Source organism: Rhineura floridana, chromosome 1 (genome assembly GCF_030035675.1).
Source record: "Rhineura floridana isolate rRhiFlo1 chromosome 1, rRhiFlo1.hap2, whole genome shotgun sequence".
NCBI lineage: Eukaryota > Metazoa > Chordata > Lepidosauria > Squamata > Rhineuridae > Rhineura > Rhineura floridana.
Window position 1 is genome coordinate 111270773 of NC_084480.1, and position 27425 is coordinate 111298197.

At 41.6% G+C, this 27425-nt stretch overlaps 1 protein-coding gene across 4 annotated transcripts in view; it reads left to right on the forward strand.

The window, feature by feature from the left end:
- Positions 1-27425, forward strand: part of KDM4C (lysine demethylase 4C) — a 383363-nt gene that overhangs the window by 327645 nt on the left and 28293 nt on the right. For all 4 annotated transcript variants that reach the window (XM_061629542.1, XM_061629531.1, XM_061629547.1 and 1 more), the window contains one exon: positions 2999-3169. In XM_061629542.1, the coding sequence (XP_061485526.1) occupies positions 2999-3169 (171 nt within the window). The remainder of the gene's footprint in view (positions 1-2998; positions 3170-27425) is intronic.

Sequence of the window (27425 nt, forward strand, 5' to 3'; positions counted from 1 at the left end):
GGCAACCCTATGAATAGAGTTTTCATGGTAAGCGGTGTTCAGAGGTGGTGACACTGAAAAAATCAGTCTGTAAAGAAACATGACCTTTGAAGAGTAAAATATTAGAACTTTGTATTATGGGCTAGAGTTAGACACCACCCCTTAGATTTTCCTATGCTCTGCTTTTCTGTTTCAGTTTCTGTTGTGTTCTCTACCCAGCCAGCCAATAAAGAAGTATGTTTGTTTATTCTGCAATAAGAACTAAGATATTATTGATTCTGCAGTTATTATAATGAGATTATTGATTCTGCAGTTATTATAATGAGTATTGGGTGCTTATTGCTAAAGGGTGAAATAAAGAGATAAAGTGAAAAAATATCTACCCTAAGTTACACTTTTATAAAGCACTCGCTATAATCACAATCACAGTGGCTATTTTTTCTTAATTTTCTTAAATACTTGATGGCAAAGGATGAAAACAACCCTAGAGGGACAGAAGCACTACGCTACAGTTAGCTGGCTGGCCACCTAGGCTGTAACTCGGGTCTAATTTCTTATTTATCCAATATATGCAACTCAGCATGAGGCCTTTTCAGGGTACAGTGACTCACAAGCATTGAGCAAATTTAATTTTTCTTGCATTTGGAAATGAAAGGACAACTAACCTTAATTTTGATAAATTTTTACATTACTTTAATTCTACAAAAAAACAAAAGCTGCATCTATTCTAAAGTGTGAATCTACCATTCAGGAAGCTTTCTTGCGCATTTATCAAGCATTTTTATAAGTTTATGAAAGGAAATAGACATAGTAATACAGTAAATATTTTACAAAGTTGAGGACTCAATTTTATTGACATCAGCAAGAAAGTTATTCATATTGTTCTCAGCACCACTCTCCCTAGATGCTTGACTATGATTGCATTGCAATGCTCTCTTGCTGTTTCTAAACCTGCTTTTTTTCGTATTGGTGTTGCTGTGATACAAGATTAAAACTGAATTTTTGAAAAAACAAGCTCCACACTGGTTTTTAATGTCTTAGTTATAATATAAACTATTTGGTTTGTTTTACACCTTTTGGAATCCCCTTGTTCAGTGTACCCTTAACATCCTTTTTTACTTATGGATAAAAAAGAATGCCAGTCATGTAATTTCTGGTGTTCATACTATATTGTCTATTACCTTGACCAACACACTCTGGATGGATGGGGGGAGGTCACTGCCTTTCCCTTCCTCTGGACTGTCCCTCATGTCCTCTCCATAAGTAAGGGTAGGATGATTAGCAGGCGCTATGTGCTTCTCTCTTCCAATCCCCCAGCTAGAAATGTGGCTACCCCACCTAATAAGGAAGGTTAACTACAGTACTGGTTGGAGGGCTAAGAAGTGAGGAGATTCATTGGGGGCCTTGACTCTTCTTTGGCTGCTTGCTCCATTTTTCACCCAGAAAGAATGAGCTACCTTGTAGCTTTGTCTTCTAACTCCTGTTTCAAACTGGTTAGGTGTGACCCCTGGTTAGCATTCATGTCACTGCAGATATCATGCTTAACTATAATAGTTTAAAGCTGGCAGGGACAGAGCGAAGTCATTGCAGTCAAGCAGTATGGGGCTAGGTTCAGGGAGCATTTATCTCTTTAGGGATACAACTATATATGCAACTATAATTCCATAGCCAACAGTGGGATATTGATAGCGGTCCATATTTCAAAATTTAATCCAGTATGTATTGCAGCGTTAAAGCAAGGAGACATGGCTCAATCCAAAATTTCTTCTTTAATGTTTCACAGTATTTTGATATATTTATCTTATAGGCACTTTGAATAGTTTGCTGTTTTCAAAGGTTACAATCATTAAGTAATAAAGGGCAGGGAATAAGTAATCAGTTTGCATATGTCACATATTTTTCAGCTTAGTAGATTACTAATTTTAAAATATCTTCCTCTCTAAATTGGTTATACATTTAAACATTTCCTGTTGTCTCTACAGTTTATTACCAAGCTATAGCCATAGGCTTAGTAAATTGTAACATATACCCAACGTGGAAAGGGCTACATCTTGTGAGAGGAACAGATGGGTGAGCTCTCCCAAACTTTCCTTGAATTGCCTTGTAGTTATCTGATTTTTCCTGGGGAAAGTTGGGTGAAATCAGATATCTGAGTGAGTGGCTTCCCCTGCTCGTTCCAAGAAGCCCCTCCCCAACCCCCGGAAACATGCTCCCCCTCTTCCTCTTACATTTTAACAGTTTATAAGTGCTGCAGTGCAAACAACAGAAAGCGGGAAGGCTTTCTCCCCATCTGCTTCTACTGCTGCCATTTTTCTGTTTAGAGTTGATGGTAATGACATCAGCAATTCTCCTTTCAGGAACTCTTTAAGGAATGTGAGAGACATTGCAGAGCAAATCTTTGGAGAATTATCACTGGTGATAAGGGCCCACTAGGCAAACCCTCTTGCATTATAAATACTGTCTCCTTTCAGCAATGAAAGTGGCACTGTCTACCGGATAGATACTGGATAGAGGAAGAGGAGAGTGTGCTGGTAGGGAACTGGGGCTTGGCAAGAAAAGAGCACCAGCTGTGGATTATTGGGAAGGGGGGAAGAAAGAAAGAGACCAGATGACATAGCAAAGCAAAAAGATACTAGAGCCACAGCTCTCTCTTTCCATGTACATCCACTGCAATATCTGCCAAATTGATGGCCTATTAAGCAGTCATTAATAAAACATTTGAAACTAGAAAATCACACTATCTCAATTTCAGTTAAAAGCTTGCTGACATAAAATGTCTTTCCTTTTCTGTGCAAGTTCTTGACTCTAGAATCTAGAGGCTTAAGCTAAGGAGGATGTCTATAAACAGTTATTTTCTGATAGTTGTGGCTATGGCATAGAAGGCCTTTTTCATGAATTCCAGTCAACCTTGCTTCTCTCAATCAAGGCAATACATATGTGTGCAGTCTCAGTGGATTGAAACAAGTGAGACAAGCTTGGTATCTGAAATAACTATGTGTGCTTCATCCTTGCTTTTAAGAAAACCAAAGCCTTCGAAAAAGCAGTTTCAGTCGGGCAAACCGTTGTAGCGAAACACAGGAATACACGATACTATAGCTGCAGAGTAATAGAAGTTACATCTCAAGTTTTCTATGAAGTCATGTTTGATGATGGTTCCTTCAGCCGGGACACCTTCCCTGAAGACATTGTGGTAAGTATTTATTTTAAGAAACTGATTTTTAATTGTTTTTGAAAGTTAAGTAAGTAAAATTGGACTATTTCTTCTGACTTTTCAACAGGGATAATTAATATTCTGTTTGTGTTTGTTATTTCTTGCTGGAGAGAATTATTACTTTCTCAGGGGCTTCCCAACCTTGTTTGTTTTAATTAGTATCCCCTGTTTCGTAAAATGAATCAAAACTAATCTTCCAAAGTCTTTTAATTAAATAAGAAGTATGTTTTTAATAAAAGATATGAGAGTGGGAATTCCACATATTGTAATGTGTCTCTGAGAGATAATATAACAAAATTCCTTGATGAAATGAAAAAAATCTGTGTTCAAATATGTAACAGGCAGAACAGTTCTCATGAATCTAGAATGATGGCTTGTTTACATCTTTTGATGTAGTGTCTGTAACATTCCATTGTCTAACGATACTATGTCAGAAGGGAAACAGCATTGTTGGTAGCATTTCACAGTATGCATTTCAGTGCATGTTTCTCTTGTTCAGTTGAACCATAGTTTTATTACAAAAGTTAATCATAATTTCATGCTTCTTATATGGGACAGCATACTCATTTCTTTCTAAATTCTGGGCATGATTTTACCTTGCCTTGTGTGTTACACAGCCTGCATGCTTTCTGATTTTGTGGTTGGTCCCTTTGTACTTTTTTAATCCTTATAGTGCTGAATCTTTGGCTGATGTCGGGCCTCCTGTCAAAATTCTTCAGGCTCCATAGGCATTGCCAGAATATGGCAGCAATACTTTTATTCCGCAGGCTTTTCCTCCTTCTCTCCTTTATGCCTCAGAAAAGAAAAATATTGCTTAGTATCCTTCTTTAGATATTTAAAAATACAAAAAGGGCATGAAAGAATAAATTTAAAACTCCTAAGGTATCACCATCCTGAGAGCTAGCTGTTGTGTTCTGGAGCCAGTACAGAGTATATAATTTGAGATAGTTGTTTTTCTGAAGTTATTCACTCAGGAGGATTTTAATTCTATTCATTGTTGAACTGTTTTATTGACACATTTTTTGTACTTTGTGATATAGGTGATTGATTAATCATCATCTTGAATCTTTTATATTATATGACAGTTTATGCCACCAAAATTTAGCTTGCTTATAAAATCCTCACCAAGTGTTAGAAGACTAGCCAGTAAAAGATGTCTGCCTGACTTGGATACCAGACTTGCTTTGCCAATGTCTGCCCATACAACCTATTTTCCTGGAGTCTCTTCTGCTGCATTTAGGTTTCTTTTAGAGAAATGGAAACTTTTGATAGAGGTTTGTACACCTTCTCATCTAGGAGGTTCCAAGCGCAATGAATAAGGATGTAATTGACACAGGTTCTGAAATGGTCAAGTTGGGAGTTGAGTCTGATTCTAGTGCCAAATAATTAAACAGGCTGCAGAACTTTGTTCACATGGTAGGATTGGCAACAAAGAGATTTGAATGTGACATTCAGTTTGTGCATAATTACTATACGAAAAATTAGTTTTATTAATACTGAAGAACTATAAAGATAATTGACTACTGGAGGCAGGGAGCATTGTTTGGCTCCGATGTCCTAATTTAGCAGATAGATAGTACTAAGGGATAAAAAAAGTTAGTCATGTATTTTCCTTTGCTAACTGCAAACATACAGTGTACAGGAGAACATGCTGCGTGTAGAAAAAGCACAGCCCTCCCTCTTTTTTTTGTTCTCTGTACTGTCACTGGATAGAGCACAATGAAGGTGAGAGAGTGGCATTGGCCAAGATTATGATTTTCAGCCTAAACCATTATGTTGCAAACCTGCTATAGCACAAAGGGCCTATGTGGAGAACAAGGCATGCTGGGGGAGGTATGCTATCACAAATGCATATCTTCTCTTGCCTATAGATGTGCATGCTGATCTCTGCCTTTGTTTTACAGTTTGTTTCAGGAAGCAAAGTTGCCCTTCAAACGTTATTAGCGTAGATTATGCTGTTTTCCCTGCTAAATCCTTATTTACAAAAAGGTCTAATACCTTTTTAGAAGTGTAACACTCAAAGTGGGACATTTTCAAAGCAGCATGTGAGAGATTTAGCTGTTCACCTCCTACTGGTGATAAAGGAAGCCATGCAGCTAAATTCCTACTATGGTCCTTTGAAAAGCTACCCCTTTGTTTGGGATATTATAAAAAGCATCATTAATGATTGAGGATGCCTTGATTTAAGAAACATCAAGATATTCCACGTATGAGGCTATATTCCTTAGTAGAAACCCCTCTTTTGTTTGCACCTGTATCAAAGCTTGACCTGTGGGAGAGAGGAAAAGTGCTTACCACACAAGTGGGATAGTTTGATTTGGAGCTAAAAAAAATGCAATCAAGCCTGGATATGCCTCAGTGCTTCTCAGATAGTAGAGAACAACATGTAATTGTTTGAAGGAAATGCCAAAGAACTTTCAGATTCCTTAGAGAATTTTTTGTGTGTTTTCATTAGATAATATACCTGTAGCATCAGTAACGGGGAGGATTTTTTCCCTAAACTGCCTTCCTAATCCATGCAATGTGCATATCAGGTGTTAGTGCCACTGGGAGGACTTATTCATCAAATTTTGTGTGATGGCAATGTTGCTGCCTATTGAAGAAGCTATTTCTCTAATCTGTTTCCCTGTTCGGCTAGCTCACAAAGATAGCAAAAGCTTTCTGCTTTTGCTTTATGTGTTCAAGCCACTGCACAATTTCAGTTCAGTTCACAATTGCATTTATGCAATACAAGCCACCATTTCATGTTTGTACAGACTTTGGTGTTTTGGAAAATTGCAGCCCTCCCCAAAACCATATGTTCCTTGGTTCAGACAAGTCAGGGAAACATTGTCTTTATTCCTAGTGTGTGTGTTAAAATTTATAGTAACATTTACCAAATCCAATGGTCCAACTTTGTTACTAAGTCCTGTTGAAATCAATGAGACTGATTAATGAATGCATCTCCAGCATTACACCAAATTATTTTTAACTTGCAGAAGTTTAAAGAGCTTTTTGGTGGTTCTGTGATATCCTTGTAGAAGGAGAAACTTGGAGGAAAATTCAAGTGTGCATGTGGATTATATATGTGAACTCCTCTAGTTCTCAGCCACTGTACGTAAGACCAGAACAGTTTGCCATTGTAGGTTAAATCCTAAATTTTTGAAGGGGAACAGACCCTCAAAGTCCACATGTGGCAATCACTTTTATTCTGTAGTCTTTCCTCACATCTGTCATGACCCAGACTACCAGCAGTGGCTTAGACACTGGCACAGAGACAGAAAGGCCACCTAAGTCAATAGCGCCAGCAGTGACACAGCCTGAGTCCAGCAACCAGGGACCATCTGAATCTGGGACCCCAAACCTGATCTCCCAGGGACTACATCCCATGAGCCAGACTCTACCATGGAGCCATTACCCTCTGTCCCAAGAGCCAGAGATAATGAACAGCTGAGGACTGCTAAGCCAGAGAGCTGCCTCTTTAAGAATCTTCCTTCTCCAGCAAGAGGACAGAGCTTGGGAGAGAGAGGCTCAGGAGCTATATAAGGGCTCAGCTGGGATGTGTCTCTGACCACCTCTGGTTTTTTTTATCCTGTATCATAACCTTTGAGTAGATACTGCCCCTGCTTGTCATTCTCCTGCTCTGGTTGTCTACTCCAGGATACTGCCTTACCTACTTCCTCTGGATGCTCATGGGAGCTCCATGCCAGGAATGAACACGGATCCTAGCAGACCACAGATCCTACCAGCATTTTGCGAGGACCAGTAATGAGCATGTTTTCTGGAAACAGGAGCCATGCAGCGCGTTCATAAAAACTTGCCTTTTCAAGAGGATAGCTTTGTCTGTTTAGCATATAAGCACCAAATGAATATGCAGGAAGCTGAGTCTGGAAATGCTCAAATAACAAGACTTATTGACACTAGTGGAGCTAACCCATAATTTATACCATAATCCTTATTTAATTCATTGACACAATCCATATGGAGAAATTGTTTTTGGATTTATATTAATCACAGTGCTTTCATAGTCAAAATTGGCATTTGAATCCTGGTTTCTCAAGTCCACATTCAAGCACTGCTTACTGAGCTACACTGTAAGTAAATTCAGTGTGCTTTGAACTGGAATCTAACCATTAGTGGGAAAATTCTGACTGGGAGCTTGTAATCTGGCTATGGTTACTGCATTGCATTTATAGTCAAGACAGTCTTCGCGAAATCATGGAGGACTGATGAAGTGCCGGATGACTGCAGGAGAGTTAATGTTGTCCCTATCTTCAAAAAGGGCAAGAAGGAGAAACCGGGGAACTACAGACCAGTCAGCCTAACATAAATCCCTGGAAAAACACTGGAGCAGATTATAAAGCAGTCAATCTGTAAGCACCTTGAAAGCAATGCACTGATTACTAGGAGCCAACATGGATTTATGAAGAACAAATCCTGCCAAACTAATCTTGTCTCATTTTTTGATCGGGTAACTTCCCTTGTAGACTGTGGGAATGCTGTGGACATAATATATCTCAACTTCAGCAAAGCTCTTGACAAAGTGCCCCATGATATTCTGATTAGCAAGCTAGCTAAATGTGGGCTGGATGAAACAACTATCAGGTGGATTCACAGTTGGCTCCAGAATCGTACTCAAAGAGTGCTTATCAATGGTTCCTTCTCAAACTGGGCAGAAGTAACGAGTGGGGTACCGCAGGGCTCGGTCCTGGGCCCAGTGCTCTTCAACATTTTTATTAATGACGTGGATGAGGAGGTACAGAGCATGCTTATCAAATTTGCAGATGATACAAAATTGGGGGGCATAGCTAATACTGTGGAAGACAGAAACAAAATTCAAAGGGACCTTGATAGGCTGGAGCATTGAGCTGAAAACAACAGAATGAAATTCAACAGGGATAAATGCAAAGTTCTACACTTAGGAAAAAGAAACCAAATGCATAGTTATAAGATGGGGGATACTTGGCTCAGCAATACTACATGTGAGAAGGATCTTGGAATTGTCGTTGATCACAAGCTGAATATGAACCAACAGTGTGATGTGGCTGCAAAAAAAGCAAATGCTATATTAGGCTGCATTAACAGAAGTATAGTTTCCAAATCATGTGAAGTACTAGTTCCCCTCTATTCAGCACTGGTTAGGCGTCATCTTGAATACTGCATCCAGTTCTGGACTCCGCATTTCAAGAAGGATGCAGACAGACTGGAACAGGTTCATAGGAGGGCAACAAGGATGATCAGGGGACTGGAAACAAAGCCCTATGAGGAGAGACTGAAATAACTGTGCATGTTTAGCCTGGAGAAGAGAAGACTGATGGAAGATAGGATAGCACTCTTCAAGTCCATGAAAGGTTGTCACACAGAGGAGGGCCAGGATCTCTTCTCGGTCGTCCCAGAGTGCAAGACATGGAATAATGGGCTCAAGTTGCTGTAAGCCAGATTTTGACTGGACATCAGGAAAAACGTCCTAACTGTTAGAGCCATACAGCAATGGAATCAATTACCTAGAGAGGTAGTGGGCTCTCTGACACTGGAGGCATTCAAGAGGCAGCTGGACAGCCATCTGTCGGGAATGCTTTGATTTGGATTCCTGCGTTGAGCAGGGGGTTGGCCTTTATAGGCCCCTTCCAACTCTACTTTTCTATGATTCTATGATTCTATGATATTGCTATTTCCGTTTGTAAAATACCAGTTCTGAAATGTATCTCAGTCTTTGGACGGTGCTGCATTTTCAGGACTCCCCAGAGGACGTATTCCAAATATTCATGTGTTCTTGTTCTGTGCAGTCAACATGTTTGTGTTCAATGATATACTTCTGTGGAATACATAGCACTGTTCAGTTAAACTCAGCCTGCAAGCTGCAGCAGTCAAGAACAGTAATAAAAGATTTATTACTACATGACTCAGGCTGTCAATCCAAGTAAGTGTGACATAGCTACTGATTTTTTTTATGTTTTTGGTCTACCAGTCTTTTCCAAAATGGATGTTTCCTCACCCGAAAGAGCACAACATGAATAGAAATGTAAGGAATTTTTCCTTTTAAAAAAAAGCTAACATTGGTACACGAAGTCCTTAACAGAATTATGCTGACACTAATGTAACTACATCCTTTCAAATAGAGGACCTGAGAGAGCCTTCAGTGAGATGAGAATGGTGACGATTAAGCCCCATCATTCAGTGCTTTAAATTCATCACCAGCCATGAAAAAAGGAAGAGAGCTATTTAGAAATGTGACAGCAAAAGTACATCACAGAAATTTTCTAAAGAGTATTTCTGCTTTTTTAAATACACCTAAATTTCACAAAGCACCAAAATGACTGTCTTTGGCTTTTTTTGTAATGGAAAAGTGCATATTTTTTGTGATCATACATTTGAACAAAAATGTCAGTGTAATAACATGGCCATTTGAGATTCTATTTAAAAATAAAAGCCCCGCCCCACCCCACCCCAATGGACTTCTTCCCCACAGATTTCCATAACTGAGCATAAACATGAGCATCCAATGGCTGCTTCTCTAAAACATGTATGTATACTGTACAGTACTTCACAAACTCAGTGCCAAGGGCCATTAGTGTACATGAGAGAACTGCCAGTGTGCTACAAGAAATAATGAAACAATGACTCTTGTGAGCCCAGTGTTCCCACGTGCAGAGGGATCTATCCACTGCATCTTTGCATGATGCACTGCTCCTCTGGCCTTGCATGAAAAGTAAACTTTTCAGATGTAAGAGGGAAGTATGCCTCAAATTTTAATACCAAGAGAAAATACACCTCCACTGTCAGAAGATTGGAAAACACATATTACAACAATAGGGCAGGGCATGTATTAAGTGCTTTGATGCTTGTAGTGTTTAATTTATTCCTTCTTTTACAATAAGTACTGAAATACTTGCTCACATGCCTACAAGGGATCTCATGTATCCTGGCTTGGAGTAACACATTCAAACGCTGCTTGCATGTCCAAAACAACATCAGGTTTTGTGGAATTTATGGGTGAGGAGGTAGTGGTACTAATTGAGGGGAGAGGACAGCAACCCACAGCATGAATTTATCTCATCAAGCACTACCCACTAGTGGAGACAGGAAACATCAATATATACTTTGGAGGCATAACGTTGAAAGCATTTGTGTGGACGAAGGTGCACAATGTGCACATAGAAAAGGCAACTCACATATGCACAAATGGCCTAGAGTGAACATAGCCTTTAACTGCAGCCTGAGCTTACACACAGGCCTTGGAATACAACATTCCTTAGAGCGGAGGGGAAAGCTGTCTCCCATTCAGTTACTTTTTAATCTACCTATGAATGGATGTGCCTTGGTGAAACCTGCTTGGCACATTCATTCAGCAACTAACCCTGCTTCTTAACATCAAGAATTATGGAGTTTGTTGTTGTAACCCATCCTGGGATGTTATGCTGAAGGGTGGTTAAGAAAACTTATAAGTAAATTAAATAAAGAAATGCAGTACTACAAACAATCAAAAAACTAATTCTGAGAGGCCATTCATACACACACGCCCCAACCAGAAAAAAAAAGAAAAATGGGGTTGGGAATTTGCTCCCTTCCCTATTTTTCCCATTTATATTGAAAACGTTTCTTCTTCTTCTATCCGCCCCCCCCCCCGGTCTTCGCATCTCTAATCGCTGATATGGCTATAATAGGATTTTGCATAAAGGTAAAATATCCCGCAGAATTAACATTGCTTTTCAGACTTTCATTAGGGGCATGTTAAACATGCTTGGTGAACTAAATGTTTTCACATGTCACCAGTATGGATGTAATATCTGCCCCTGTAGAAAGGGATATGTAGCAAAGAGTGGAGGGGAATGGGAAAAAGAGAGAGGAAAAGTTAGTTATACATTATCAAGGAGGTTTCTGCAGGGGCAAGGCAGAAGGCTGGTGAATCTGCTGGGGTCCCACAGTAGATGGGCATATAAAGCTCCATCTCAACTCCCAGAAAGTTCCTCTTCTCCTGCAGTTAGTGTTCTGACAATTAGGCATTTCAAAAACCAGTCTCTTCCATTCAAGCAATTTGAATTAGCACATTACAGCCATGCACATTCAGTTCTTCCAAGCTAGATGTAGTCTTAACAGGCTTTTGAGATATTTGCAGCACATTTCCAGAGTTCCTCTTCCCATTAGTTTTAATAGTGTGAGTAGATAAATTATATTAGTTGCTCTCATCTCTGTCACTGTATATGTTTCTAGGATAAGCTTGTCTGTTGCTGAGTTGTTAATACTAATTACAGTAGTCATGTTCTTTATGAAAACTATCACTTTGTAAGCACAAAGCATATAGATAGAGGTGATCCAGTGGACATAGTGTACTTAGACTTTCAAAAAGCGTTTGACAAGGTACCTCACCAAAGACTTCTGAGGAAGCTTAGCAGTCATGGAATAAGAGGAGAGGTCCTCTTGTGGATAAGGAATTGGTTAAGAAGCAGAAAGCAGAGAGTAGGAATAAACGGACAGTTCTCCCAATGGAGGGCTGTAGAAAGTGGAGTCCCTCAAGGATCGGTATTGGGACCTGTACTTTTCAACTTGTTCATTAATGACGTAGAATTAGGAGTGAGCAGTGAAGTGGCCAAGTTTGCTGACGACACTAAATTGTTCAGGGTTGTTAAAACAAAAAGGGATTGCGAAGAGCTCCAAAAAGATCTCTCCAAACTGAGTGAATGGGCAGAAAAATGGCAAATGCAATTCAATATAAACAAGTGTAAAATTATGCATATTGGAGCAAAAAATCTTAATTTCACATATACGCTCATGGGGTCTGAACTGGCGGTGACCGACCAGGAGAGAGACCTCGGGGTTGTAGTGGACAGCACGATGAAAATGTCGACCCAGTGTGCGGCAGCTGTGAAAAAGGCAAATTCCATGCTAGCGATAATTAGGAAAGGTATTGAAAATAAAACAGCCGATATCATAATGCCGTTGTATAAATCTGTGGTGCGGCCGCATTTGGAATACTGTGTACAGTTCTGGTTGCCTCATCTCAAAAAGGATATTATAGAGTTGGAAAAGGTTCAGAAGAGGGCAACCAGAATGATCAAGGGGATGGAGCGACTCCCTTACGAGGAAAGGTTGCAGCATTTGGGGCTTTTTAGTTTAGAGAAAAGGCGGGTCAGAGGAGACATGATAGAAGTGTATAAAATTATGCATGGCATTGAGAAAGTGGATAGACACTTCCGGGAAGGGTTGCTCTGCCTGTGCTGCCTCTGAGCCGAGCTCTTGTCTCAGATGAAGCTTTTTCAGCTTTAAGATCAGTCAGAACGTCTTTTTTGACTGGTAAAGATTTTCTCCCGGTTAGGGAGAAACGTGAGATTAACCACAAAGCCTGTTTTTGTGGGGAGGACTGGATTTCATTTATTTATGAGAAAAGGTTCAAACTGCAATGTCGGGCGGACTTCCATCAAGCTCTAGCTGATTATAGCGATACGTTTATCTTTTCTTCAAAGAAAAAACGGATTTTAACAGGCAAACAAGCATCCTTCTTTCTATTTTCTTTTTTCACTTGGTTTAAATTGGTGCAGTTAAAAAAGAGATTTGTCAATGAATCAGCTGTGAAGAATTCCTAGGTGAGTTATGGCTTTTCTCATTCACTTACGAAATTAAGGAGGAAAGAAATTGAAAAAGCTTCTTTGCTTTTATCGCAAAAAGCTGTCCTGGAGGTGCATTCTAAAGATACCAACGGAAGAGGGATTTCTATTTCGAGGAGGGGGAAAAAACTTTTTTTGGTCTATTTCATTTTGACGAATCTGCTTGTTCACGACGCCACTAATTGTCTTGATGTTGGGAACTAAGTTTGTTTTGTATTCCTGAACACATAGAGATAAGGCAGGCTGTACTGTCTACACTGATATCAGCAGCCTGGAATATTAACCCAATTGTGGCTGAAATAATTTTTGTTTCTGTGGTTTTAAGAATGGCAACCAGGAAAGTAATTGAGACCATGGAAGAAATTATGTTTCAGAAAATAATGGATGAGATTGAGATAACAAAACAAACCCTGAGACAGGGCAGACAGGAGATGAAAATTGAATTTAACAAAATGACACAGGAGCTTAAAGAAATAGGGGATTCTGTAAAAGAGGTGTTTGATGGGATTAGAGATGAAAAAAGAAAAATTAAAGGGAAGCCACAAGCCCTGGAGATTGGAACAAGTGTGAAATTGGAAAAAGATTTGGAGTTTATGGATCTTAGAAATAAAGTTTACTGTTTGGAATTCAAAGTTGTCTCTGAAGAAATTAATGAAGATTTTGGTGGTAAAGTTATCAATGCCTTGGATAATTTTCTGGACTGGAATGATGTGATGGAGTTTGACACTGAAAAAATCTATGGAGTTGGCTACAGATATGTGACAGTGGAGAAACTCTTAAGAGATGAACCAGTGCATTTTGTAAAAAAGAAGAACAGAGATATGACTTTGCAGCAATATTTCAGTAACATATTCAGAATTCTTGACTGGAATGATGTGATGGGGCTTGTCATAGAAAAAATCTATGGAATTAACTACAAATATGTGACAGAGCAGAGATGTACCCAGAACAGAGATGAGGCTTTACAACAATATTTCAGTAACATATTCAGAATTGATGGCAAGGACATATTTGTGATGGGGGAAATTCCCATCAGACTCTTGTTATATGACTATGGCTATGACAGCAAGATCATCATAAGATACTGATAATGGATGAATGGATACTGAAACCACTGGACTTAATATAATGGATGAATGGATACTGAAACCACTGGATTTAACAGGACTATTGAAGATGGAAGATGGAATTAATATTGAAAATGGAAGAATGGTTATGGAAATTATTGGACTTAACAGATTTGACGAGATGGATTAATCGATATGTTTATTTGGACTATGGTTATGACAACAAGATTATTATGGGATACTGATAATGGAAGAATGGCTACTGAAATTACTGGACTTAACAGGATTATTGAAGATGGAAGATGGAATTAATATAGATAATGGAAGAATGGCTATTGAAATTATTGGGCCTAACAGATTTGAATCAGATGGATTAAGCGACATGTTTATTTGGAGAAAAATTGAAAGATATATCTCTCAAGGAATTGAAACCTCTCTTTGACTTTTTGTGGAAAGAATAAAATAATGTTTAGGAGATTTGATGATTAATTAAGATAACTACTGGAGGAAAGTGATTCTATAATATAATTTTAGAGATAGGATTGTTATATATTGTAGACTTATAATTGATCTGTGACAAATCGGAAGTCAACATTTTATTTTGTTGTTTGATTGTTTTTGTTTTGTTTTGTTTTTTGTTTTTGAAATTTTGAATAAAAATTAATGAAAAAAAAAAGAAAGTGGATAGAGAAAAGTTCTTCTCCCTCTCTCATAATACTAGAACTCGTGGACATTCAAAGAAGCTGAATGTTGGAAGATTCAGGACAGACAAAAGGAAGTACTTCTTTACTCAGCGCATAGTTAAACTATGGAATTTGCTCCCACAAGATGCAGTAATGGCCACCAGCTTGGACGGCTTTAAAAGAAGATTAGACAAATTCATGGAGGACAGGGCTATCAATGGCTACTAGCCGTGATGGCTGTGCTCTGCCACCCTAGTCAGAGGCAGCATGCTTCTGAAAACCAGTTGCCGGAAGCCTCAGGAGGGGAGAGTGTTCTTGCACTCGGGTCCTGCTTGCGGGCTTCCCCCAGGCACCTGGTTGGCCACTGTGAGAACAGGATGCTGGACTAGATGGGCCACTGGCCTGATCCAGTAGGCTCTTCTTATGTTCTTATGTTCTTATGTTCACAACGGTGAAAGCTTAATCACATACACCTAAGTTTCAAGCTAATGCACACAGAACTAGCTTAAGCAGAATGGACAGCTTGCATTTAGTGCATTAACTGGATGGAGTTGCTGACATTTCAGTTCAATCCTGAGGGATACTCTTCCTACCTCAGGGAACCTCAATCCAGTCACTTTTACAGCTTCGGTACAGGAACCCTTCTTTCCCCCCTAGATTTTAAACAATACAAGCTTACTCTTTGTGACAGTTCCTAGTTCTTCTTCTTCAACCCTTGTTTCGATATATTGCCAGTATAAACCCTTGATAAAACAATCATTAGATTTTCTGTTACTACAGTGAATTGCCCATTATAAAGTTGGTAAGACTTTAAATTTCTTCATTCAATTTCATTTTATATCAAAAGGTAGCAAAAGTAGTATATCTTAGAATCATTCAGCCAAAGACAAATGGAAAGCCCCATCCATGTACATTAAAATAAATCAATAATGTATATTGGGCTTCCATGTTGTGGCTTCTGAAACGATTCCTTGCCACTGCTGTTGTTGATGTTGCCAGACCAGGTAAGTGGAACGGAATGCAGGCATTCAGGGAGGCAGGAGTTCTTCTCTGGCTTGGATTAAAATCCAAACCAGAAGTGAGCCATATGTGCACCTTGATTGAAGGCAGGCCAATGTTGCCTTCAGAAGTTGCCAATTAGAAGATTATAAGATGAAAAAAGTTCCAACATGGCGACGTTGCCGGTAAGCAACCTGAGACATCCTGCAGCGTTTTGCCCTTTTTATCTTTGCTAAGTTCTTTTTAGACTCATTAGCCCCTTGACTTTTGACCTATTTTTAACCTAATATAGCCTAGTTTGATAACAGCTTGAATTTTCGCTGCTATACTCACTTAGGAGTTTTTTATTTTACTTACAGTTGGACAAGCCTAGACAAGGCCACTTTAGTTCTTTAAAATTCCCTCAGCCTTTTTTCTTTTTATTACCTCTAGTATATCTCTAGCTTTTGCTTTGGCACTTTTTGTGTTATTGTTGCTGTGGATAAAGTATGGTACTAACAAGGAAGGATTATAAAACACTGGGCCTGGCGCCAACGGCTCCCGAGACTCTTCTCGGAAGACTCAAACAAACCAAGATAGTGTCCTTTTTTGGCTCTAAATCAGAAACAGTATTATTGGATAAGCTGGAGCCTACCTTATGCCCAGAAAGGATTGTTTGTAGGGAGGACTGTTTGCAGGAGACTTCAAAGTCCGCCTCGCCACCTCAATTGGTATTTACGTCGGCTCAACAGTTACAATCGCAAATGTCCTCCCCTCAGCCAAATTTTCCTCTGGACTGGTCCCTGGACTTAAATAGAGTGTTACATCATACGTCTCAAGCTTCAAATCAGCTTAACCTGGCCCTAGAGATTGAGGAGGCAGAGAATTTACCTTGTCAAGAGGGCTCGTTGCTGCCCGGATCTTTTCAGGCAGTCGAAGTGAGACATCAAGATTTGTCAAGCTCTTCTCGACATCAGCCTCTTAAAGGAACCTCCTTCCTTATGGATGAGTGCACTTCCTCTAACTCCTTAAAAGATGGAGATGGTTTTACCTCTCCAAATATTTCTTCGATAGAATGCTGCCTCGTTATGCTGGCTAAGGACCTTGACTATATGAAGACGTTTCTGTCTGAAACGAATATTCTTCTCTCCACTCTAGTAGAAGCAGCCATAAAACTTATCCGACAACCAGAGTCTTCCTCTAGAGGTTCTCAAACTGCTCCAATGAAATCTAGGAATGGGACTTTGCCAGGTAACAAACTGAAAAAACGTCTCAAACGGCATTCCCTGGCTAAGAGGACTTCCGAAGCTAAGAAGTCCAAGAATATCAAGCATACAAACTCCAAGCCTGTCAGCAAAATGAATTTCGCCAGACTTTTTAAAATATTGGATACAGCTCCTGCTTCTAAGAAGATTGAGAGACGGAAACTTCCTTCCTCTAATTTAAAATTTAAAGAGGACACTCCAGTTCTGAGATGGGCTTCCTCCTCTCAGTTCCCTTCAATTCCTATCGATGCAAACTTAGTTCAGAACCCAATAAGCCTCTCAGAGCTCAAAAGGGGAGTCTTCTCAGCAACCTAATGCTCCAAATAGCTGCCCCTCAACTCCTAAGTGGTCGTTAGTTCTTAATCGGCATAAACTTATTTTTACTAACTACTACAGACCCCGGGGATATGCTTCGCCTTTTGACCGCAAACTTCACTTTCTAAGAACATTAGAAAAAATTTTCCTGTGCAACCTAGGAACTGACGATATTATTCAAGTGATGTATCTAGACTTTACTTATCCCCTCATTCGTATGGCTGTTACTTTTAGATTGCCCTTGCATACTTGTTTGATTCTTAAAAACAGAAATGTTTTGTTGTCTGCTGGCATTCTAGTACATAGACTTTTTGAGAACATTGCTCCACCTCAACCTATTAGTAGATCCATTCCTTCTTCCCCGACTGCACGGAACTCTGTCCCTCAGTTATCACTTGGGCATCCAAATACTTCTGATGCGAACCCAGTGAGATCTTTTCCCTTGCAGACATTGGACAAGTCTGCCAAATTCCATCATACGGTAGCGGAGACAGAATTAGGCTATACCGTCCACTGTACTCTTGATAACGATGAACCCAGCGCAGAAGAAAAGGAACTATTTGAAGTCTATGCGCTGTTACCTCCTCATGACCAATTGGACATAATTTCAAGCCTTTGCAAATTAATTACCTCCCTAAAACAACTGCCTAAGGAGGAGTCATCCGACAAAGCACACAGTTCTCGTTCGATCTCAACTACATTAAACTTCCCGATGTTGGATTCAGCAGATGCCCTCTCCAAACCAAATCAGGACTCTCTGTCCCTTCCGCCATCTCTCTCCTGGACCGACATGAGAATGCTCTACCCCGCAGAAGAAGGCTCTCCCCAAAAAACACTCCCAGCTTATCGGAACCCTTTATCTCTCCCTAGGATAGTCATTTCTAATGTCAGTAGAATCGACTCAAGTTTAGATCAAATCGAATCCCTTGAGACTGACCCACCTTTAATTGACGCTATCTCTAATAATTGTGAGTTTACGCCTAGTCTCTCAATCAATCCGAAGTTTTGACCAGAAGTCTCTTCCTGGCCATCCCCACTAAGAATTCTATCGTGGAACATTGGTGGATGGAGACACAAACAAGTAGATCCCTCCTTAAGAAAATATTTAAATGAACACGATATAATTTTACTTCAAGAAACATGGTGCACTGAGCCGCTAGTTTATGATGGCTACTCAACCCACTCGTTGGAGGCCATACCAAGCAAAAAAGGTGGCCGACCTAAGGGTGGCTTATTGATATTGATTGCCTTGAAGCTTAATGCCAGCGCCTCCCCTTTGTTTACTTTATCTAACCTTGCAATATCTCTATCCCTCAAGTTTTTTAGCTTTTCATTATTATTAATAAATGTTTATTTTCCTCCGTTTCGCCGGAAGCAACAAAGTTATAAACTTTTTAATGACCTAGAGGCTTTTATAGATGAACAGACAGTGCTAAATTCTTCGGCGAGTTTAGTGCTAGCAGGAGATTTTAATGCGAGACTGGGACCTAACTACGAAATGTTATTTGCCCATTTCCATGAATCTCCCCCCCTTTCAGATCAGCCTTGCTGCTTCCCTTCTAGATGCTTTAAAGATCTTGGCCTTAATTATGCCAGCCTATGTCTCATACAACTAATTTTTAGATTGAACCTTGTCTCGTTAAATGGCACCATACAAGGTGATTCCTTCGGAGAATTCACTTACCTATCAGGGACAGGTGCCTCTACGATTGACTTTTTTATCATCTCCACAGAATTATACAGTAAGATCCTATCCTGTACAGTAGAGTCTCGTCCGGGTAGTGACCACCTTCCGCTATCCCTTTTGTTGGATTGTAATTGTTCGATCCATTTTGATCATCCGGTTACCAGGAAACAGACCCAGATCTCAGAACTTCCCGTATTAGATGGTCGAAGAAATTGGAAGCGGATCTGAATGTTTTTTTATATTCACCTTGTCTCCTTAGTTACCGAGAGCAACTCTTAGCGGTTGACTTCGGTGTACCTACGCAGGCCGCATATCAGCATTTGATATCGGAAGTTCTCTCACATCTAGAATCTAATCCTCCTGTAAATACTCCCTTTCAGTATAGGGCCTCAAAAGCATGGTTTGACCAAGACTGTGTCAAGCTTAAGAGTCTATTATTACAGCGCTACAGAGTATATAGGCAGCAAGATCTTGCCGCCTTACCAGCCGAGTGCCTGGCGCTAAAAAAGAAATATAAAAATTTAATACGGGGGAAAAAAAGAGTATTCCAGCTTCATCTCTGGCAATCTTTGATTGCTGCATCCAGGTCTAATGATTCGACTACCTTCTGGAAACTTGTATCAGGGGGTTGGCCAACTAGTTCTAACCTCAATTCAATAAATTATTACATCCCTGTAACTACCTGGGAATCCTACTTTCGATCTAAGTACGATTCTGAACTAGCTAATTCAAAAAAGACCCAGGCCTCCTTGGAGGACCTTCCTTTATGGCCCTCAGTACCTATTAAAGAACTAACCTCTTTAATCGAAAAGCTGAAGCCCCATAAAGCTCCAGGGCCGGATAAAATCATCTCAGAAGTGTTTAAAACTAATGTGGAGTGGTGGGCGCCGATTTTAGCTGCTCTTTTCACCAGCATAGATCAATCCCTATACATTCCAGAAGACTGGGGCTGTGCCATTATTATCCCGATCTTTAAAAAGGGCTCCCGCGACAACCCAGATAATTACAGGCCTATTTCTCTCTTAAATACAATAAGTAAGTTATATGCAGGCCACCTGCTCTATAAGTTGCTTTCTTGGATAGAGCAGGAGAGTATCCTGGAGGAGGAACAGGCTGGTTTTAGGACACAGCGTTCCCCTCTGGACCATGTCCTGGTTCTACAACACCTAATTGAAAAATATACAGCTCGTCCAGGAGGCTCCCTTTTTGCCGCCTTCATTGATTTTAAGGCGGCTTTTGAGTCTATTTCTAGAGAGATCCTTTGGGATAAACTAGAATCCACTTCCATTGATAGACGTTTACTGGCCCTGATCCGTGCTCTTCACTATGACACCTCTATACGGATCAGATGTAATCGTGCTGGTTTACTCTCTAGCTCTATTTCCATACATAAAGGAGTCAAACAAGGCTGTATTTTGGCTCCCACCCTTTTCAATCTGTATATTAACTCTCTAATTTCAACCCTGTCGCATTGTTCTTCCCACCACCCCTCCTTAGCTAACAGACCGGTGTCAATACTATTATACGCGGATGATGCAGTTTTACTGTCTCTCACCCGTGTGGGTCTTCGATGCCTGTTAAGAGCTCTTTCCTCCCATTGTTCGAAAGACCAACTAGAGATTAACTATAATAAATCCAAGATAGTAGTGTTTTCTCGAAGGAGGTTAAAATATCACTGGATGATAAATGATTCCCCTATTGAGCAAGTCTCATCTTATAGATATCTAGGAATCTCTCTTCATTCCTCCGGCCGTTGGCACTTGCAGGCGTCGAGTGCCTGTGCGACAGCTGCAAGAACTTCTAAGGCCCTGCTGTCCTTTTTTCGTTCAAACGGTGGTCAGTATATTCGTTCGGCTCTTAGGGTCTTTTCTGCTAAGGTTATCTCAAAATTGCTCTATGGGGCTCAAGTAAGCTCCTATAGAACCTTTTCCTCTTTTGAGAAAATTCAGTCTAAATTCCTGAGAAGTATATTAGGTACCCCCCCCCCGTGTTTCGAATATTAAACTTCGTTTTGTTACAGGCATGCCCACTATTGAGTCGCGCATATGGATCCTCAAATACAGATACTGGCTGAAGCTAAATTTTGAACCAGTAGGTCTCTCTCCCCTGGTACTAATAGACAACTTCCAATCGAGTTGGAGGAAATCCCTCACTATTCATCTTGCGTTATTGGGATTTTCTCCAACAAGTATTTTGGCACTGGGCTATATGAAAGCTCTGGACAGTATTAGACAGAGAATCTTAGATGTAGATTATCAGTCCCTTGTGTCTCTTTCCGGACACCGGCTTGTTTCTAATCTGTACCCGAAACGGTTTACCATGGCTCAACATTTACTCCATCTATACATGCCCAAACTCAGAAGGGCATTTACTCTGGCTAAATTAAACGTATTACCCTCTGCTCTCTTAGAGGGCAGGTATAGAAAAATCCCCTTTTCAGAACGTTTCTGCCCCTGTGATTCGGGAGCCATTGAGACTGTCGAGCATGTCCTATTAGACTGTAGATTTTATGATGCCCCAAGAGGTCGTTTTATCTTGCCCCTTATTCAGAAATTTCAAGGTAGAGATACATCCTTCTATGCCCAGTACCTACTGGCAGATAAAGATTCTTTTATTACATGCAAGGTCGCTAACTTTTTTGTGGCAGAGCTAGAAATTCGCAGAAAATTGATGTCCCAGGAATCTTAATCCATATAGAAGTTTGTTTCTTTTGACCTAAATTTAGTTTTGTATTTGATTGTATTGACTAACTGTTTATGTTTCATTTTCTTTGTTTTTTAACATGTATTAAGGGAATATTTTATTCGGTAATTGTTTGGCTGGTCTATGACTGTAACAATAAACATTCATTCATTCAGAAGATTATAAACATCAATAACAATGCTACTCATTTACCATTGTGATGCCTATTCAGAGATCCTACAGGATTTTCTTAGTCAGCTTACAATTGGTTATCTGCAAATTTGGCTTCTTCACTGTTTATTCCTGACTACACATTATGAATCAAAAACTTAAATAGCACTGGGCCCAATACAGAGCCTATATCTTTCCATTGTGAAAATTCATTTGTCAACTTCAAGATGAATGAACTCTGTATGCATGTGGAGATGCTTCTTCTGACAAGTACAGTGGATTTCACTACAGGCACATTGCCAGGTCTTGGGTTTCATAATGCTTCAGAGGCCATATGCCTCTAAATACAAGCTGTTGGGAATCACAAGTGGGGAGAGTGATTTTGCACTCAGAGCCTGTTGTGGAATTTCCACATAGGCATCTGGTTGACCACTGTGAGAATAGGGTGCTGTACTAGGTGGGTCTTTGGCTGGATCCATTAAGGCTCTTATTATGCTCTTTGAAAATGAATGTTGCTATGTATAAAGTGAACCTTTAGTTGAACGATAACATGATAATAGCAGTTATATATTATTTATTTATTTATTTATTTATTTTATTACATTTATACCCCGCCTTTCTTTTCATGATAGAAACCCAAGATGGCTTACATATGGTTCCCAGGCAGTCTCCCATCCAGGCACTGACCAGACCCGACCCTGCTTAGCTTCAGCAGGGTGCTGGCCTCATGTGCCTTCAGACCATAGCCTGGGACCCAGTACAGTAGGGCCCTGCTTATATGGCGGGTTAGGGACCAGGCCCCCGCCTTGAAGCGGAAATCGCCGTAAAGCGGAACCCATTGACTTTAATGGGTTGCGCCGTGCGAAATGACGCAAAAATGCCGCAAAACGGCAAAATCGGCTTTAAAACGGGGAATTTCCCCTGATTGAAAGCCACTGCATCAGTGAAATGCCGTAAAGCGGGGCCCTACTGTACAATATTGTACCATACACTATAATATATTATATATAACAATACAATGTTGTATTGTCATTGTTTTGTTTATTTATAACCCACCCAAGGAATATTTATTGATGGGAAACTATATCAATTCATATATTAATAATAAATAGTAAACAATAAAAGCACAGAAAATGTTAAAGAGATAACTAGCATGCTCAAGGAAATTTCTAATGTAATTACCTTGCACATTTTGCTTGTAAGAGAAACTGAATCTAAAGGCCTTAGAGTGAAAACTTCCTGTCAGTGAACACTATAAATGACAGCTAGTGCTCCAAGTTTCTTACGAGGTACCAATCAAAACTCATCAGCTCTACATTCTGCCTACTGCCCTGGGTTTCTTCTGTACATATGTAGAGATGTGAAAAAAAAACCAATGGAAAAATTAGGGATTTCCCCCCTTTTTTCTGAAGCATTTTTCCCTTGAAAAATTGGGGGGGGGAGAAATGGGGAGAAATGTTTTTCCAGGTTTTTCCCAAATTTCTCCAGTTTTTTTCTGGGCCTTCACATCTCTATACGTATGTGCATACAACCCACACTCACTTATCACAATTCTGCCAGTTGTTTCCAAATGAATCCTTAGACTCATTACAGCCCAAATCAACTTGGGCATTTTTATTTTACCATTGTTTATCTGTAGCCCCTCTTGTTATAAGGCCTGTTTTCCATAGGAAGTGGGCCATCACTGTGGGAAATAGTTCCACCTATCGTGCGAAGGCAAGAATGTTTTTGAAGTCAAGACTAGGGACGTCATGCCCCTCCCACTCTCCAGTTCATTCTTGCCTTCGTACGAACAAGATTGGAATTTCACGTAGCATTTAGCTAAGTCTCGTATTTGTTTGTCTTTTTCTCTTCAAAACCTTTTTTCTGTTTTTTGTGTCTAGCCTACTGAGGATCCCCTCAGAGACCGCGGCTGCGGCTCTCTTCCCCCTTTCCTCAGGGCTATTTAATTTCTTTTATTCCCTTGATTGGGGTGCTCCCTCTGAGACCGCGGCTGCGGCTCTCTTTATTTTTGCAGTTTCAAGCCCCCTCCCCCCCCATAGCCAGGGGGTTCCCTCAGTGACCGCGGCTGCGGTTCTTTTTTTTTTTATCGCTTTTGATCGCTTGTGAGGGAAGGGGAATCCCCCTCCCTCCCCCCCTGATCGTTGCCGCGGCTGCGGCTGATCCGATCTCAGCGGGAGCTTGCAGCTGCGGCTCCCGCCGTTACTACTTTACCGCAGATCGCCCTCGCTACGTGGCTTAAATCCCACTGCGAAGGGCTTTACAGACCGCACGGCGGCTCTCTCTGCGGCGGCTGCCGTTTTTTCCTCTACCTGCTCTTCCAGAGTTTTTTCCAACCGCTACTGCGGCTTTCGGCGAGTCCGTGCTGGCCAGCCCTTCCCCCAGTTCGCTTGCGACGGCCGCCATTGCTCCTTCTCCCTCAGCCCCCTTTTGATCGTTTTTTCCCGCCCGTTTTTTTCTGGGCGCCATTTTTTGAAATTCAAAATTCCCGCCTTTTTTGTTACCATCTATTTAGCTTCGGATACCTCCCCTGCAGGCTATCTATCTGTATGTTTGTGTATATGTGCTGCTGACAAACTTACACAAGGCTGATTTACACACATTTTTACTGTGGCTGTAATCATAGTGGCTGAATTGTATTATTAAGGCTGGAGCTCCAATCCTAGTGGGCTGGATTGTATTATCAAGGCTGGAGCTTTAATCCTAGTGGCTGGATTATATTATCAAGGCTGGAGTTTTAATCCTAGTGGCTGGATTACATTATCAAGGCTGGAGCTTTAATCCTAGTGGCTGGATTACATTATCAAGGCTGGAGCTTTAATATCAGTGGCTGACTTGTATTAAATCTGATTTACATTACATATCCTGCCCCCTATGGGGCCGTGAACAAGCCAAAAACCCAGCCCACAGCACTAATCTGAGTGTGCCAACTCTAAAACAGCCTATATTATATTAACGTTGATACCTCTGTGCATTCTGCCCCCTCTGTGGCAGTGCATTCGCCATCTGCCAGTGTATCCTACCCCCTCCGTGGTAGTACGCTGTGCCAGTTCGGGTCTTTACATCCTGCCCCCTCCGTGGCAGTGTACTGCACCCAGGTTCATATAAGATGGCAGAACAGCCAGGCATGTCACCATCAACACACATGGTGCCAGATCAGCCAGACATGCCACAATCAGCCAAGCCACAACATACTAACACGTCTAAGACCAGACATGCCAAAGCACTGGCTAAGACAAAACATCTTTCCAGCCATAGTAAACCAAAGCGCCCTCGTTATGTCTCTGTGCCAACAACCACCACAGCACAGACACACATAAGTGATATTTTCCATTCTCCTGCTACTGCCTCTGACGAGGAAGAGTTTGTTGGCTTTCCCCCTCACGGTTCGCCTAACGAACCTACCTCTGGCTTACCGCCTCAGACATCTGTTCCAACAGCCCACCAGGCACATCATCTCACACATCTGGTCTGCAGCTGTCTCCTGATTTCCTCTCCCAACTCCAAGCCATGCTGGCTTATTTCACCCAAATGCAGTCACTACCACAAGTTCCTGCCATACCCCCACTCAACATGGACCAACGCGCGTTCCATGCTGCTCATCCTTCCTGCTCGCCAGATCCCTTCGATGTAGCCAGAGGCAGATGTACGGACGAAGCCTCGTATGCGGAGGAGTTAACTTTCACTGACCATGTTGAAGGAGACAACTGGAGCGACTATTCAGATCATGAGGAGGATACATCGTATCGCTTGTTCAATACCTCAGATTACCAACCGCTCGCACGTAGGGTACTTCATACCCTTGGTCTCCAGACTGCGCCCTCAACTTCGTCCGCTCCAACTCTCAAAGGGGCCAAGGTCCTCAAATCCCCTGCACCTACTGAACACTACATCCCGGTGCCGGACCCAATTGCTAAATTAGCTTCCGAAGAATGGGCCCACCCGCTCAAAGCTAGACGCTTCAAGAACATGGCTGACAGACTTTACGCCCTAGCCCCAGACTTCGCCACCAAGTTAGATGTCCCTGGCATAGATGAACCGATCGCTCGCCTTGTTTCACGATCTATCTTGCCCAGGGAAGGGGAATCCCACCTAAAAGATACTACTGAACGTCGAATAGACTTCGCCCTCCGCAAGAACCACGAGGCCACTGCCCTAGCCATGCGTGCCTCCACCTCAGCCTCCATCTTCTCCAGAGCATCTATGATGTGGATGGATGAACTTCTAGAGGATGATAACCCTGATCCTGTCGCCTTCAAAAGAGCACTATTGAAATTACGTAAGACAGCAGCCTTTGTGGCCGATGCCACTTTGGATGCCACCCAATTAGGGGCACGAGCCATGACGACTCAAATAGTCGCTCGTCGTACCCTCTGGCTTCGCCACTGGCAAGCTGATTCAGCGGCCAGATTGAACCTGTCCAAGGCTCCTTACTCCGGATCTCTACTCTTCGGCGAGGAAGCTCTAAAGGCAGTTCTGGTTGATCCAAAAGACGCCCATAAACCGGTTCTAGCCACAGTCAAGAACATCGACCACAGGCCCTTCAGGCGATTTCCCTCCTTTCGTTCTAACCAGCCTTTTCGAGGAACGCGGCCAGGAGGACGAGGCCGCGATTTCAGACCCTATGATTCCAACGCATTCAGGGGTTCCTGGAACCGACGCTTCCAGGGCAGAGGTCAGTACCAAGGGCGCAGGGGCAACTCATCGTCCTCATATAGGGGAGGTCCTCGCCTACACAAGTAGTATTAACGCCATCCCCATAGGTGGCAGATTACTTAATTTTGGAGATCGATGGCTGCGCCTTACTAAGGTCTCCTGGATCAGGGACCTCTTCACTTATGGCTATACCATAGAGTTCTGGGCAACCCCATCAGACAGATTCCACCCGTCTCCTTGCCCAAGGGCACCAGCCAGGCACAACATCATGCAGACAGCTATACATCACCTCTTGCACATAGCGGCAATAGAGCCAGTTCCCACAACTGAGAGATCGGAAGGGGTGTACTCCCTCCTATTTGCTGTGCCAAAACGAGATTTATCTTGGAGGGCGGTATTGGATCTCAAGTTTGTCAACCGTTTTGTAACATACCGCAAGTTCAAAATGGAATCTCTCCATTCCATTACCGAGAGTCTGCATGAAGGAGACTTCCTGGCTTCTATCGACCTTAAGGAAGCGTATCTCCATGTACCCATTTGCATAGCCCACAGAAAGTTTCTTCGGTTTGCTTTTGGCCACCAACATTTTCAATATAGAGCGATGCCTTTTGGCCTCTCCTCTGCTCCAAGAGTATTTTCCAAGGTGCTACTCATCCTAGTGGCTTACCTTCGGACCCAAGGGATTCATATCTACCCATATTTGGATGATCTGCTCATACGGGCCAAATCTGAAGAGCTGGCTCATCATCATTTAATGATCACCCTCAATGTTTTGCAGACCTACGGCTGGCTTGTCAACTTCGACAAAAGCCATCTCCAACCAACCCAACGCCTTCTACATCTTGGGGCAATGTTGGACACCCTGCAGGCAATGGTCTTCCTGGCTCCAGATCGCATCACTGCCATCACAAGCATCGCAAGGTCCCTGATGCAACAAACATCCGCAGACGTCATGCTTCTCGCCAGAGCGCTCGGGATGTTTATCTCCACAATCCACATTGTGCCCTGGGCTCGAGCTCACACTCGGCCCCTTCAGTGGACTCTGTTGCCTTTTCAAAAAGACATTGCCAGCTCCAACCATCGCAAAGTTCGTTTGAGCCCCGCTCTGCGCCTCTCCTTCCGCTGGTGGACCAAGGTTCAACACCTCTCC